Raw genomic sequence first — 17,367 nt, forward strand, 5'->3', positions numbered from 1 at the left:
CTTTACAAAATAAAGCTACAGTATGCATTTCCATGACCTACTGGAGCAGTGAACTCCATAGAATGATTATATGATGTGTAAAAATACATGCCCTTTCACGGATTCTAAATGTACTACTCTTTAATTTTAGGTGCCCCCTTGCTCTATTGCAACAGAATAAAAAGTAGGCAATTATTAGTTATCATTTCCCAAAATGTAGGATCTCTTACAAACTGCTGGGACCCAAAAAACAATGCACCTTCCCAGCCTTCTAAAACTCCCTCCTATATATTGATAGGATTTTGCAATAACAGTGCGCTCTTCTGTTCAACCTTACTTTTGCACTTCTCTAGTTACAAGAAGTGAAACCCATCTTTTGCTTGTACTTGTTTGCATATAAGGAACAACACAGGGCAGGTTGTGCTGATATGGTGAGACATCAGAACATCGTTGGCATGTCATGAAACAAGAAGCTGAAAGATAATCTCAAAACAAGTCCACCGATCTTTGGGTCCATGTAAGTGCTCCAGGCTCAAGAGAGGTACTGGTTTACAAAAGATTAGCGCAGGCAAATATATTTATTAATAGGCCAGCCCAATGGCTTTGTGGTAGCAAATCAAGCTACTTCTTGCTGGACTGAGTCTGAATCTTGATCTTGGTTTGAAGTCACCACAAGACATGAAGTAGTGGTGTTGTTTTTCAATGGAAAACTTTTGCACATACTCTGCTGTACTAGCCTCCTGGTCAGTTCAAACAGGAACCAGTGCTCCAAAGGGCATCGGGTTCTAAGGAAGGATGGTTCTAAGGAAGGGAAGATGAGCCTATCTAGTAGGGATAATTTTTTGTGTGAGGAGGAGGAGGAATTGTGAAAATGAGGAATAAAAGGCTTGGCATGGAGCCACAAAAATAAGGCCCCAGCTTCCTTGCACTAATAAGGACTGGATAGTTGCACCCAACTGAACATTGCCACCCCAAAAGGGCACTACAGGATCACGTCAGACAACAGTGGATGAAAGGAATATTTACAAAGGGCTAAATTCAGCCCATGGTCTCAGGTGGCTTCTGCTGGCACAGCTCCTGCTGGAAGGCATCTAAGGAAGAAAGTCTGCTGTGGATCCCCAGTGAAAATTACAGATGTCTTAATCTGGCAGAAACTCCCAACTGAAATGTAGCAAACTCTGGGCTCTAAATGCAGCACCAACTTGCACAACACCAGAGATTTTAGGGGGGGAAGTGAGAAGTTACGTATCTAACTGAAGCTATAGGCAAAATTTAACGGCAGAAACTGTAGTTTCCTGAGCTGAAATTTTGTCAGGCCACTGCGGCTAACATCTCTACTCTTATGAAATCACATTATGAAATGTGACATGGTATCTTGGATGATCACAGGCCCTTGATTTCTCATCTCATTGGAAACTGGGACCCTCACTGGGTGGCTCATGGACAGTGCATAATTACTAAGGTGATTGGCACATCATATGCGTAAACAGGCTCACTAGTGACTTAGAGAGAAGACTGCAAAATACTAAATCACCAACACCATTTCTTGCTGCACTTAGATGTTGCTTGGTGTTCTCCCATCTAAGTTCTGACCAAACCCTGCCTTGTTTAATGCAGTTTTCAATATCAACTTACCTTCATAGACCCAGTCAGGAATTCCATTAAATATTACATTCTCTTTTCCATTACTAGTTATTTTAATAGCTGGATCTTCAGGATATTGTTTCAAATAGATATTATTCTGATACACATATGCCTAAAGATGAGAATTTATTTGTTAGGAATATGTACAATTATAGAAAAAGGTCTGACCAAATTTTGTACAGTCAATGCTATTGTGTATACATTAGAAATGATAATAAAGTAAAATAGATAGGCCAAATCCGGATATCCTTAGTCAAGTAAAATTACAATTGAAGCCTTTGCAAATTTTCCCAAGAACCTAGTACCTCCCGTGGGACTAGGTTTCGATTTGATCTAATGGAAGTAAATTACAATTTGAAGGCCAAATTCTGCTCTCAGTTACAGCAGTGTAAATCCACAGTAACTCCACTGAATTTTTCTCAATATGAAAAAACTGCTGTATTTAAACTGTTGATGCAGGTATCTAACTCCCATTAGCTGTATTGGAAAGTACATTGAATGAAAAAAAAATCCTGAAATATTCGTCATAAATGAGCTTCAAAGGATTCCAAGATACAGTTAGGTTTGGAAAAGCTTGCAGTCCTCTTTGAAACTCATTCAAACTTTCTGAAACTCTTGTATCTTTCAACTGAGCTAGAAATCTCAGGTGAACAGGCTTTCTTGTGAGATTTCAGACATTTCTATTTCTGATCCTAGCTGGGATCAGCAAGTACAGCACAAAACATGAGTCTATAATATAAATTTTAAAAGGGGATCAAACTTTACTGGAAATTCAGAAAAGGCTCAGTTCATATTCAGTTTGAGATTTGAACAAAGGTTCTTATTTTAGCTGAACCCATTTGTCCATTTCTGTTACAAAAAAAGGAGCCTGATCCCATAGCCCTTGTTCATCTCAAACTCTTAGTAAACTCAATGGGAGTTTAGGGTGTGCCAGGACGGCTGCATCAAACCAAAATGAGAGGAATTTCTTAGAAAATTGTGTTTCTTGATACTACAAATATTTGATTTAATAACATAAAAGTAAAATGTCAATTGCACTGCATTTTAAATGACCAGCACTCAAAATTCTCAGGTGGAGCATGTAGCCTGTTTGACCTTTCTTCTTCCATTGTCAGATTTGGAGGTCAGTGAGAGTGCAACTGCTCTTCAGTGTTTTACTAAGAAAATGTCTTAACTATGAACTGTGCTCAAAGTTCTTGATAAAATAAATTACGGGACAATAGCAAGTTAGGTATTATTTACTGTTTATGAGCAGTTAAAACATAAGCTTTAGGCTAGAACAGGTTGTTCTATAACGGTGTTCCCCCTTCCATATTGACTAGCTAAACTGTTATCTTTACTAAGTATGGTTGATAAACACAATTTAAAGGCCTGTGAAAATAGGGCTTAAGCAAACCCCCATAACCAAATAAATCTATTCTATTCCATGAAAAAGTTACATTATTTCAGCACTTCATTATTTTTACTGACCAATTTGTGTCCAACGGGTGACCAGGATATATACTGAATTTTATGTGGAAGCGGATGTTCTGTTACAAAATTACTAAAAAAAAAAAAAAGGAAAGAAGTTGAAATGGCTATTGCCTGCACTGCAAACAGATCGTAATAATGTACATATATATAAAAGGCAGATTAAAGAAAAAGCACAAAAGTACAATATTTTAACAGCTTTTGTTTTGTGAACAATGTAAAATTGGTGTCAGAAAACTTGCATTTGCTGTGCAAACCAAGCAGTTAGGCATAAAATAATGTGACTCATGCATGAGGGCTTGCATATGCTAGCAAATTTTGTGTGTGCACAGGTCAGGCAACCCTTAGTCCAACAGCCTGAAATGCCAGTCTTAACCTGTGTCCAAGTATGGCACAGGAAACTAAGTCACCTGCTATACTGTACAGTCTGCATTACTATTAGAATCAGCTCTAGTGACTTGTGAATCATGTGATCACATGGAAGTTCCATGGACCTATTATGTGGCATCACCTATGAGAAGCCAGCAAAGCATCAGCAGTGCCTGTGTACTTCAGGAGAACAGCTGCAGTACCATGTACAATGGCTTTCCTCAGCACCCAAGCTGCAGCAGCCTCTTGCCTTCAACTCCCTGCCAGCACCTTCCCAGGGATGTAAAAGAGCAGTCAGAATGGAAGGAAAAATCAAATAAAGAAGATGGATAAAGGACAGAAGGAGGGACTAGAAAATTCTGAGTAGTCAGAGATTCAGGCAATCACAGATCAGATAGACCCAAGATGCCTAGTGGTGAAAAGATAGGGGGATTTTCCCAAAGTACATTTTTTTCAGGGTAATTTCTGAATTTTGCACCAGCTAATCAAGCAAACAGCTGGCAACTTGAGAGACTGAAGCAACAACAGTGCAGTGCAATACTAATATCAGAAGAGAGCTTTCTAATGGAAATGCTAGCAAGCACATATCTAGAGTATTTGGCTATAGTTATGTGAGAAACAGGTATCAGGCTTTACCTGTATTGAAGATCATAAATGTGGTATGATGCTGTATAAGAATATCTCCAAAGCTGCAAAAAATGAGTAAGCCAGAAAAAAATATGATCAACTCTGAGGTATAATGCCTCTCAGTGCTCCCCTTGGGCCTACACACCACCCCATGCTATATGGTAGCTTAATTTAATTCACCTCTCTAACCTACTATTAATGGTTCTTGATCTCATGTTGAGTAATATGTTACCACAACCTATAAAATATCAGATGTTAAAAGGCAGAAGTTTCAGCCAAGTAATCAAAAAAAGGAATTACCTTTGTGTAATCGCTTTCCAGAACTATAAATTGTTTATCAGCTGATAATGCATAGTTTGAGGCGTTAACTTTTCTCTGAAAGATTGAGAAGTTGATTAGATTCCAGTACACATACACTAAATATCTGAATATTTAAATCTATTTGTATTTACATGGAAGTTTTTAAAACAACAACATTCTATTTATTTTTTAAATGGAAATGATACATACAAGCGTGTCATTAGTCAAGATGGTAGTTGAGTCCTCAGTTTCAACATCACAGAGAATAACGTTATCTTCCGCTGACTGATGAAGATATTCATGACCTGTTGGGGGGAGAGGGGAGAAGGGAATATTTATTTCACAATATCTTTACACAGAAGATATTGTGAAATAAAAGTGTTTATCAGAGTATAGTCCCTCTTTGGCAGATGAGCAGTTCAAGAACAAATGTCTTTTGAAATCAGTATAAAAATAAGTTTTGCCTTGTTTTTTAATTCCATAACAGCACCCAATTATGCAACGATCTAGTCTTTGGACACTCAGATATGTGCTGAAATTACACTGCACAACCAGTGATATGGCAGTTACTTCACAGCCAATTTCCGCTCTGAATTATGACTGCCCAAACTTGCCAGGATTTGACCCATTTTAGGGTCCGTAACATAGGATGTCTAATTTAAACTCACTAATGGAAGAAGATTCAAAATCCTGGCTTTGCATTTCACCTGACCATTCTCCGCTGTATACAGATTTTGTAGATAACACTAGCACTGCACAATATGAAGAAGGATCATCTGGGCCAAATTCTGGCTTAATTATACATGTGCTACTGAACTCAGGTGCTTAATACTTAACTTCATATATTTATTTTGTGTATTAAAGAACTCACTTAGAGCCAAATCCTTAACTCCTATGCAAAACCTGAACAAACAGGCCTCATTCAAAGGGACTCTGCAGGTGTCAAGGGCATACAATTTTCTACCATAAGAGAGCAGACAAGAGTGCTCAATGTGACTAAGGGCCCGTAGGTAAAGATTATCAGTCATTATCGACTGAAAGTATAAAAGCTCAGTGAAACCAAAGATAAAATAAAACAGACTCTTTAAGAGATGAATGTTCAGTGTATGTTCAGTGCATCTAATGGAAGCAAGTACAATAAAAAATATGTTTCTGAAGGCTTGTCTATATATAAAATGCTATAATGGCACTGCTGCGATGCTGTTGCATTTCTCCTTTTGGCATAGGTAATCCACCTCCCTGACAGGTGGTAGCTAGGCTGACAGAAGAATTGTTACATCAACCTAGAGTTGCCTACACGGACACTTAGATCATCTTAACTACACCGCACAGGGGTATGGATTTTTCACACCCCTCACTGACATAGTTAAACCAATCTAATTTTCTAGTGTAGACCAGGCCTCAGTCTATGTAAACCAGCCAGAAGATACGTATTAAAAATTATACGTAGCCACAAAAGATATCTTCACTTACTTGAAATCCAGTATGGAAAAAATGTTTTGTACTGAAATTTTCCATTCAAATAATCCTCCAATGTAAGAGCCCTAGGATTGTCATCTGGGTTGGGAACTTTAGAAATAAAGTAGAGAGAGGAAAGAGTTATTAAATAACATCTGTGTAGATTGAGAAACAAATTAGAAATTGTTGCTAGCTGAGCTTTTCCTCTATTCCAGAAACTTAGTGTAGTGAGAAGCCCTGAAGAATGTAGTGTTCCAGTAATTCCCAAATCAGGCAAACCAGAGGCAGCACCAGGGAAAGCTTTCCATCATTGCCCTGACAGCATCCTTCAACCTTCTTCTGGAGGAACTGCCGCAAGGGATAAGAAGCTAGGAACTAGACCGAGGAGAATTCATTTCACATAAACAGAGATGGATCTATGTAGCTGCAGACACTATGAAGGCAGGAGAACCCCCTCCCCACACCATTACCAGGGGCAGTCAACAGTTTTTAAAGAGGGCAGGGTTTCCTGAACTTGTGCAGGGTATGAAGATGCCTGTTTTAATGGTTACAGGAACCCCCATATGATTTCAAATAAGCCCCTGTACCTGGGCCAACAAAGAGTCAAATAGCCACTTTAAATCGTTGCTCAGCACAGCTAGATTTCAACCAACAACTGAGAGGTGAAAGGTTCCGTATCCCATGACCAGTCCCCTGAACCAGGCAGTTCCACTCTTTACAAGCTTTTCAATGTTCTTACCAAGTGTTAGAAGATGGATATAAGACTTGAAAGATTATCATCACCTATGCTTATTTCTTCATGTAGCCAGAAGAAAGCAACACACACATATACAGAACGAGAAATAAAACTGGAGAATGATTTCATAAATCTAGTAAACTGAATTTTAGAAATCACCATTCTCCCAGTGGGCCAGGCATACGACACTACATAAATGGGCTTCTGAACAGTGCTCAAACGTGTGTTCTCCACCCTCCCCTTCACAGTGCCCAGACAGGTGCCTGGGAAAATCCTACTGAACAGAAGTCCTAGGTTATCTGTTAACTTTCTTGTCCGCCAGACAAGGGTGACTAGGGAGAACAGGGATGGGCTGAGTGACGTCAGTCACAGAACCATTGAGCTCCCAGTCAGAGAGGAGGATAGCTTCAGAGGCATAATGGGAGGGGATCAAACAAAACCAAGTCACCTCAGAGACAGAGGAGAAGATGAGGCTGAAAGAGCAATAGAAACAAGCTGCCAAACAGATGATAGGGGAATGGACCTAGTTAACATCCTCTGCATAATTTCATAGGAGAGGAGCTGGAACGTGTGTCTGTATTGAGTGAGGAGTGCAGAGGAGGTCATCAGTGCTGAGGGGACAGACTGCTGCTGGGCTTTTCATCTGATCCGGTAGTTCTACGACAGATATTTTTAAAAGAAAGGCAAGAGATTTGAGTTTGAATTGCCAGCCAAGCCAGAGCAGATGTAGTAAAATGAACAACAATTTGTTTATTTGCTGCTGAAAATCACAATTTGTAATGATTTTGGAAGGGAGTCAGCCTCTCTAATACTTCATTATAGCCTGTTGCAATTGCAAACTTGGCTGCTTTTGCTAGGGCCACACAGTTTAATTCGCAAACTAGTTATTGATGTATGAACTGACTATTTAAACACTCGTTTAAAAACCAAGCACAAAAGATGTGGTTGGTTTTTTTAAAAAAATTTTTTTTTTAAAAAGCTAACACGCATTAAACCACCGTTTGGGGCTTTTGGGGTAAAACAAAAAACGTATCAGTGTGAATCAGCAGAGAGCAATAGAATCATAGAATCATAGAATCATAGAATATAAGGGTTGGAAGGGACCCCAGAAGGTCATCTAGTCCAACCCCCTGCTCAAAGCAGGACCAATTCCCAGTTAAATCATCCCAGCCAGGGCTTTGTCAAGCCTGACCTTAAAAACCTCTAAGGAAGGAGATTCTACCACCTCCCTAGGTAACGCATTCCAGTGTTTCACTACCCTCTTAGTGAAAAAGTTTTTCCTAATATCCAATCTAAACCTCCCCCACTGTAACTTGAGACCATTACTCCTCGTTCTGTCATCTGATACCATTGAGAACAGTCTAGAGCCATCCTCTTTGGAACCCCCTTTCAGGTAGTTGAAAACAGCTATCAAATCCCCCCTCATTCTTCTCTTCTGCAGGCTAAACAATCCCAGCTCCCTCAGCCTCTCCTCATAACTCATATGTTCCAGACCCCTAATCATTTTTGTTGCCCTTCGCTGGACTCTCTCCAATTTATCCACATCCTTCTTGAAGTGTGGGGCCCAAAACTGGACACAGTACTCCAGATGAGGCCTCACCAATGTCGAATAGAGGGGAACGATCACGTCCCTCGATCTGCTCGCTATGCCCCTACTTATACATCCCAAAATGCCATTGGCCTTCTTGGCAACAAGGGCACACTGCTGACTCATATCCAGCTTCTCGTCCACTGTCACCCCTAGATCCTTTTCCGCAGAACTGCTGCCTAGACATTCGGTCCCTAGTCTGTAGCTGTGCATTGGGTTCTTCTGTCCTAAGTGCAGGACCCTGCACTTATCCTTATTGAACCTCATCAGATTTCTTTTGGCCCAATCCTCCAATTTGTCTAGGTCCTTCTGTATCCTATCCCTCCCCTCCAGCGTATCTACCACTCCTCCCAGTTTAGTATCATCCGCAAATTTGCTGAGAGTGCAATCCACACCATCCTCCAGATCATTTATGAAGATATTGAACAAAACCGGCCCCAGGACCGACCCTTGGGGCACACCACTTGATACCGGCTGCCAACTAGACATGGAGCCATTGATCACTACCCGTTGAGCCCGACAATCTAGCCAGCTTTCTACCCACCTTGTAGTGCATTCATCCAGCCCATACTTCCTTAACTTGCTGACAAGAATACTGTGGGAGACCGTGTCAAAAGCTTTGCTAAAGTCAAGAAACAATACATCCACTGCTTTCCCTTCATCCACAGAACCAGTAATCTCATCATAGAAGGCGATTAGATTAGTCAGGCATGACCTTCCCTTGGTGAATCCATGCTGGCTGTTCCTGATCACTTTCCTCTCATGTAAGTGCTTCAGGATTGATTCTTTGAGGACCTGCTCCATGATTTTTCCAGGGACTGAAGTGAGGCTGACTGGCCTGTAGTTCCCAGGATCCTCCTTCTTCCCTTTTTTAAAGATTGGCACTACATTAGCCTTTTTCCAGTCATCCGGGACTTCCCCGGTTCGCCACGAGTTTTCAAAGATAATGGCCAATACTGAAAGCCTTGGGTCACGTAAGTGCAAAGTTAAGGAATATGAGATATTAAGGTTCATTCATGAGAAGCAAAAAAAAAAAAAAAAAAAAAACTATGGGTTTCCTTCCAGCAATATTACACAAAACACTTGCAATGTGCAGGACACGAGAAATGCTGTCTGATAAAGGCAGTCATCTTCTGGTCAGGGCTTATCTGTGTGTAAATCCTAGGTACTCCTTCTGCTCTGATTTTGAAGGTTACCACTGTATAAGCAGCTTTCCACTCTTTGGGTGCTCCTTGGACTTAATCCTACTCCCACTGAAATCGATGGGATTTTTGCCATTATCTTCAATGGGGTCAGCATTGGGCTATTAGAGAGTATCTCTGCTGCTTCATCCTGTTCTTTCTTTCTGAACTCTGAGGTGAATGATTTCAGAGTAGCAGCCGTGTTAGTCTGTATTCGCAAAAAGAAAAGGAGTACTTGTGGCACCTTAGAGACTAACAAATTTATCTGAGCATAAGCTTTCGTGAGCTACAGCTCACTTCATCAGATGCATAGACTAGAACATATGGTAAGAGATACATATATATATATATATACACACACATACAGATAAGTTGGAAGTTACCATACAAACTGTTAGAGGCTAATTACTTATCTGTATGTGTGTATATATATATATATATATATATCTTACTATATGTTCCATTCTATGCATCCGATGAAGTGGGCTGTAGCCCACGAAAGCTTATGCTCTAATAAATTTGTTATTCTCTAAGGTGCCACAAGTACTCCTGTTCTTTTTTCTGCGGTGAATGCCATTCAGTCCTGATGATTTACTGCACTGCAGTTTCAACTTTGCCTCTATTTCCTCTCTCTGTTAAGGCCACATTTTGACTCCCTGTGAAATGTTGCTTTGCATTGACTTTTATGGTATACTTTATAATGACAATGTGTGGTTCTTCTGCTAAGTAACTTATTTACTGTTGAACACATATGTCAGATTAACTGTTGACACTGTTTTTGCCTGCACTAATGCAGAAGGAAGCTGTGAAGCTAAATAAAAGTAAATGACAATCCACAGGCAAAAACATATAAATACAAAAACTAAAACAAAACAAAACAAAAACCCACTGAGCTAGCAGTAAACTCAGAAAATATCCATATACGTTCATGAAGAAGTTAATTCTCCTTGTGAGTAGCAGGATAATATTTTAATAGATTAAGGCTCTCAGTAAAAAGAAGGGAAAATTACAAACTCTTAGTAAAATGATGTTAAATAATTGTCAAGAATCAGCTTCTTCACCACCACCTCTCAACACCAAATGAATGGATACTTAAAATGTCTTGACTTACCATGTACTTTTCAGATTAAATTCTGTACGTGAATTATGGTTTTAAAGCTATTAGAAACCCAATAATAAGATTTATTTCTATAACTGTGCACTCTTAGGGCCAAAACCTGCAGTCCTATTTGATACCTTTATCAGGCAAAATTCTTAATCTTTGTATTTATTTAAAGGTCGTTACAGAATCTAGAATAGAATTCTTACAAAGGATACAGACAGCACCACTGATCAAGCTGGTGACCTCCATTTGTCTTAATTCTCACATCAACTGACTAGACTCTTTAAATACTCTTTTAACCACATCACTCTCACACGCAGTATATTCTCCCATAGCTTGGTACAACTGCTAACTTAGCACAACTGCTAAACGTATCCATTTCTTCTTAAATTTCCAGCATCCCACTTTAAGAAAATTGAATGCCAGTGTTTCTTACTTCCAGTTTGCTGACTACTTATCATTTTGAATGCTTGTTCACAAGCAACTGAAGAGACATTTAAATGCTCTAATTAAGGCAGCAGCTTTAATTATTTGCAGTTTTCTGACTCCTTTGTATAACTAAAGATCATTCCAATAATTAGTCCTTGAAATCATGTTCCACAAAGAAAGAACGTGTCTTCATTTCTTCCTCATCTTTCAAAGCCTTCCATAACTTTTGTGAGAGTTTTTAATCCTTTCTGGGGTGCAGGAACAATTTGTATAGTGGGAGTTCTGAGAGCCATTGAACCAAACTGTGAACCCTGTATATGATGGACACCATTTCAAACCAGGGGATGCAACCACACCCCTTGCACACCTAGTTCCAGCACCTATGAATCCTCATTTTGGATTATGTTGCTGGGACAACTCTGATCAGGCCCATAATTTCCTAAAATAAATTCACTTTGATCTAATCACTATTTTAGTTTCATAGGCATGCAAAATATATACTAGCATTTAGAGTGCTTTACATGTTCAAAGTACTGTACAAACACTGACTAACCCTTATAACGCCCCTCCAAATTAGGTAAGTAGCTATTTTCATTCTCATTGTGTAGACAAAGAAATAGGGTAAACAGATGAGGCAAACTGTCCAAAGACAAATAGGAAATCAGTAGCAGACCTGGCAGTAGAAATCAAAGGTCCTTGACCCTCAAACAATCTTTCTCTTCTAAAACACACTGTCTTGATTTTAGTTCTCTATAGTTCCTTCGCCTTTATAAAGAAGGTGTCAACGTGCATTCCTTGCACAGACAACACTTCTAGTGACGTCACGTTATGCAGAATGGTGTACTACATAGTATGCTGTGCTGGCCATTCTGTCTTACAACATAATCTTGACACCTGCCCTACATTTTCCATCCTCATAATAACTGAACATTACCACATTTAATCATTGCTCTATGCACAGATCTAACTGTGACAATATATGACCATTACATTGCATATTTCTTTTGTATTCCAAACTGTAAGTTGTGTGTTTTACTTCTATTTTGCTGTCCAATCCCTTGATGTATGAGTGCTACAGAGACAGGAACTTCAAAGCCAAGCTTTTAATAAAGTTTCAGATTAACAATACATAAATTTGATTCTCTCACAGGTAAATTGACACAGTGCACTAGTTTTGTGCGCACATGTTCTATTATCATAATCACATTTCCCACTCCCAATCAAGGATATGGGCACAAACCAACCCTTAGTTCCTTTGTTCTCCTGACTCCAGCATCAGTTTTCAGAGGTGCACTTTCTGGCTACATATACAGGCCTTTACACCAGCACAGACATCAACCCATTCCTGGCAAAAGCTCTCCCCCCATCCTCACATATGTTTTGCAGGAGAACATTAATGGCATTATACACGCTGGGATCCAAACGGCTTTGTAGGCAGCATCATCTTGCCTTCAGTTGAACAAATGTACATTCTACCACCATCCATCAACTGCTGTGTGTGTAATTTAACCTTCTGCCAGGTGCTCCCATACCAGGGGAGGGTTTCATGAGCCAGGGCAGTACGTTATAGATAGACTGGATCTCCCAAAATAATGGTGGTCACTAGACACCCCTTTAATATTCATATTATTGGTAGGGAATAAAGTCCCAGATTATCCAAATTTGAAAACGCCAGATCTCCAGAATCTCCAGATCTCCAGGGCATCATGCACCCTACTAGTGTATCCTAAGTTGCTGTTTGTGAACTTTCCTCTATTGGCAATCAGGCCTGCATAATGATTGAATAGTATCCTTTCTGGTTTACATATTTACTTGTACTTTTGGGGGTGGGTGTGCAGACATAATGTAAGGGACTGGGGTGTAGGCGGTCTGACCTATCAGCCACAGCTGGGCTGGAGTCCACACATCAGGGATGGTAGTCAATAAGCAGGGGTCGGAGGAATTACTAGATCCGGGTTCAGTAAGCATGTTTTGGGGTCAAAGTCAGGAGAGGGTCAGAGACCAGAGATCAGAGGTAGTACCAGGCTGGAATCAGGAGGCAGGAATCAGGATTAGAGTTAGGCTGGAGTCAGAGAATAGAGATCAGAGGTAGTACCAGGCTAGAGTCAGGAGGCAAGAGTCAAGGCCAGAGATCAGGAGATAAGGTGAGGTCTGGAGTCATAGTAGGCCCATTTTCTAAGCAAAACATAAAGTTTTATAAAGAGGGTGAGCATTTCTGAGTGAAAATTGGCAGTTTTCAAGCCACAACATATTAGTTTCCTAAAGAAAACAGGAAAGATAGCTCTCATTATAAATATGTAATATTTCATATTTTCACAAGTTTTAAGTATTAGAATAGCCATGTAATCAAAATTAGAAATACAGGGAAATCACATAAACTGCAACTACATATTTATGTTAAATTCTCCAAAAGAAAAATTGTGAATTTCTTAGTTCTACATTAGCAAACTTGATGGCCATTTTCCCCTACAGTGTTGTTATTAAATTCTTCTTATAATATATCTTGTATTTACAGATTACACCTTTTTGTTTATTTTGGAAGAGGGAATTGAGCTTTCTTCCTACGTAAGCCTCCAATGGAGTTAATCCTCTTTCAAGAACTTCTCACAGTTAAGCAGTGTTGCGAAACATAAAATTCTGACTCACCATATATTTCCTGTTCTTGTCTGACTTGCAAGATTTTCAGCCACAAAAAACTCACACTTCTGTCTCTGGAAACTGAGCTACAGTTCAGTAGGATTCAAAGACAAACTGGATCTTTATTTCGATAGAGATAACATCCACAGTCCCATTAGCTAGGGTAAAAAAAGCATAAGGAGTATAAACCCTTATGCTGATGGGACAATACCAAAGGCTAACTGCTTGGGGTTAAGGAAATACTTACATATGGATGAGTTAACCCATAATTGTTTTTAAACAGAATTTCTTGAATCTTCCTCTGAAGCATCTGGTACTGAAGACTGATGTACAGGACACTGTAGTTGATGGATATTGGAACTAATCACTTGTTTGATCTGGTATTAGCATTTCCCATTTCCTCTCAGTGAGGCTTTGGGCAGAGCCTGATGCCAAGCCAGCACTTGTCCATGGACAAGGTAAATACATCCAGATCCATTAAGCTGGACCTCTTTGTGATATCTCATACTCCTTACCAAATATTCCTCTCACCTCCAAGAATCTGATGAGATGAAGGGGAACTTTGTGAAATTTCTCATATCCTTCCAATCTGACTGAACCCAGTAGATTGCTATGGCAACTTTTCCTCCATCTCCAAAGCCCTCACCTGTAGAGCCTCACAAGGTTCAATCCTATTATTATTCAACTGCTTTGTGCATGCAGCAAAACTTTTTGGCTTAAGAATCAGCCTAAAGAAGCCAAAAGTCATGGTCCAGCCTCAACTGAGAAGTACTGCAACTATGCCAGTTGTGTCCATCAATGATGCTCCACACAAGCTCGTTGACAAATTTTGCTACATAGGCAGTGTCGTTTCATGAGATTGATGACGACATTACAAAGTGCTTTGGTGCAGCCACCAATGCCTTCGGAAGACTTCAGCATCATCTCTGGAATGAACGCTGGGTGAGACTGCAAACAAAAACTAATGTTTATTGTGCCATCATCATCACCACACCCCTCTGTGGCTGCGATATGTGGACTACTTAGCAACACCACATAAACAGCTTAGATCAATTCCACCTACGACATCTACAGCGGATAAAAGGAATTAAATAGCAAGATTTGATTCCAAACACCAAGGTCCTTCAGTGCTGTAACATCACAGGCATTGAAGCTTTTACAGTGAGAGTGCAGCTGAGATGATTCTGTCATGTGGTCAGTACGTCTGACAGTAGAATACCCAAGGCCATCTTTTACAGAAAATTGCAGACTGGAACTCTTCGGGAGCAGACCAAGAAAACATTCAAAGACACTGTCAAGGCCATCCTCCAATCTCGCAATGTCGACCTCAACATCCACAAGTATTTCTCAAATGCGGACACCAGGGTCTTTTCTCACAGCCACATCCTCCTGGGTAGTGATTGCGAGAGGGGGCAAAGCAGCAGCCCCTCTCCCAGGGCCACCAGCAGGGGTCAGGCCTTCCCCCCTCTGGAGCCACAAAAATTAGAGAAGCAGACAGCCAGTGAGTTCCCTACCTTCCCAGGGTTGGTGAGATTGGGTTTTAGCCCTGGGGTGGCGGGCAGCAGGCTCCAGCCATGGGGCTTCAGGCTCCATCTCCGGCCCCTGGGGTGCTTCCCTGGGCCCTGTCCCAGGCCCCTGGGTGCAGGGCTTCGCACTCTGTCCCCAGGCTGTGCAGCAGCAGGCTCTGGACTTGGGCCACGTAGCACGTAGGCCAAACCAGGCTCACCACCCTCCATCGCCCTTAGCCTTTGCTGCCTCCCTCAGTCCCCCATCCATTCCCTTATCACCCATGGTCCCACTGCCTCCCCATCCAGGGCTTAATTTGTTCTCTGGCTTGCTGGGGCTGAGAAAGTCTGCTGTGAAAAGTGATATTTGTATGTTTATTAATATCACTTTTCACAGCAGATTTAGTAACTAGCTGGGAGGCTGTGAAAAGTGATATTAACATACAAGTGTCACTTTTCACAGCAGTAGACTTACTAGCTAACAAGTCTAAAAAAAAAACAACAACCGGAAGAGCAAAAGAAAATAACAATAACAAAATAAACAAGAACGTGCAAAGCACCTTATTTGTGTTTCCATTGTATTTAGGTCCAGTAAAGAACAGACAACTGTAGATTATTTTTATCATTGAGTCTTCAAAAAAACTCCTACATAAATAAATCACAATGATTTGGACATGTATATGTGCATATTTATTTGTTTTTCCTAAGGTTAATTAAGTATTTTAGGAAAAATTGTCAGAGTGACCACCAGCAAGAGTTGGGTGCCGCACTCTGAGGCCACCAAAACATTTGTTGTGAGAACCCAAAAGCCTGCGACAAGATCCAATGGCAACAGCTCTGCCACCTTGGACTGAAAGATTTTCAAGACTCCAGCTTGTTGCAGTCAAGGAGAGACGTGCAAGGCATAAAGCTAAAAGCAGTGCACATCCATCTACAATAGTCTTCACCCGTGGCACTTGTAGATGGGGCTGCAGGTCCAAAACTGGTCTTTGGTGTCATCTCAAGACCCAAAATAACTAACTGTAGCTCATCTGTTAAACTCACTGAGAGACTTTATCATCATCATTATTTAACCTCTATATCATGGATGGGCAACTTTATTGTAGTAGAATGCCATAAACTCCACTAAAACCTTTTGGCGGGCAAGGGGGATGTAACATGGTAGGGGAAGGTTTGGGTTCTGCCCCTGGGGAGTGTGACATGGGGAGGAAGAGGAGGTCAGGTCTTGCTCCTGGGTTTGATACCACCATGCGGTGGTGTTTCCCATCCTGTGGGGCCACAGCGCCAGAATAGGAAGAGATTCTCTGTGGGATAGCTGCCCACAATGCACCACTCCTAATGCCGCTACAAGTGCCGTAAATATGGCCACACCAGTGCGCTGTCAGCTTCCAGTGTGAACACACTGCAGCGCTTTCCCTACTGCGCTCTCTGAGGACTGGTTTAACTCACAGCACTCTACATCTGCAAGTGTAGCCATGCCCTAAGTTACTGTGGGGGCTATGCGAGTACTTAGATACATTAGATAGCTTGTATAAGACACCTCACCTGGAAAACCTGCCTATGCTAATAGGCCACTGCCACTCAGGTCCTGAATTTAAGACCACACATGTCCGAATCTTCATACCAAAACCCATTATTTTAATATGGAGCTACAGTAATTAGCTCAGGGAGGAACAGGTCCATAAGACATCTGCAAACCTCACAGAGCTAGCCAAATAATGAAACACATTGCTGGCTAATATTTCGTTCAAAACATGTTAAGTCATTTGTAAGTAGTCACAAACTAATCAAGCCTCCTCCCCCCTCATAAAAGCAGTGCATTGAGCTAATAATTTATTATAAAGATATCGTCTACAATTGTTATTCAACCATCTGAAACCTCATGCAAGTTCCCCAAATCCAAAGCAGTAGATCATGAGAGTGTCACTGCCCCAAAAACAAATGCTAACAGATAATAGGAGTATGATGAAAACTATGTTTGCAGCCCTGTCAAAGCACATTATTTGTCAAGCATGGTGAAGTTAATGCAGGTGCCTTTCACTTGAAAGAGCTCCTTGTATCAACATATGCTGGCATCTTCATTTCTTTAGGAACTTTAAACTGTCAGTAAAACATTCCTATAAGCTGAGAAAGCCATAGCAACACTGGCAGGACAATGCTAAAACAAAATTAAATAATTTGTATAAACTTATTTTAAAACAACCTCCAAGATGTGTTTTTCAATGCATTACACTATAAATTGTCTTACCTCTTCCTGGAAGTAGTATAATGCACATAATAAGTGAGGAAAGCAAAAGGCATACGATCACTCCAAATATGATTTTTAGCCGGGTCTGTAGGAT

General features: G+C 40.6%; 1 protein-coding gene across 7 annotated transcripts in view; it reads right to left on the reverse strand.

Moving 5' to 3' along the window:
• Positions 1-17,367, reverse strand: part of FAP (pro-glucagon) — an 80,567-nt gene that overhangs the window by 60,517 nt on the left and 2,683 nt on the right. For all 7 annotated transcript variants that reach the window (XR_012664361.1, XR_012664363.1, XR_007359228.2 and 4 more), the window contains exons 2-8: positions 17,274-17,358; positions 5,863-5,958; positions 4,600-4,694; positions 4,390-4,464; positions 4,099-4,151; positions 3,094-3,166; positions 1,615-1,735 (exon numbers count right to left, since the gene is read on the reverse strand). Coding sequence is in view for 4 of the 7 variants with exons in the window: in XM_075117880.1 (XP_074973981.1) it covers positions 1,615-1,735; positions 3,094-3,166; positions 4,099-4,151; positions 4,390-4,464; positions 4,600-4,694; positions 5,863-5,958; positions 17,274-17,358 (598 nt within the window). In the remaining 3 variants the exon portion in view is untranslated. The remainder of the gene's footprint in view (positions 1-1,614; positions 1,736-3,093; positions 3,167-4,098; positions 4,152-4,389; positions 4,465-4,599; positions 4,695-5,862; positions 5,959-17,273; positions 17,359-17,367) is intronic.

This window comes from Caretta caretta, chromosome 11 (assembly GCF_965140235.1).
Source record: "Caretta caretta isolate rCarCar2 chromosome 11, rCarCar1.hap1, whole genome shotgun sequence".
Lineage (NCBI taxonomy): Eukaryota > Metazoa > Chordata > Testudines > Cheloniidae > Caretta > Caretta caretta.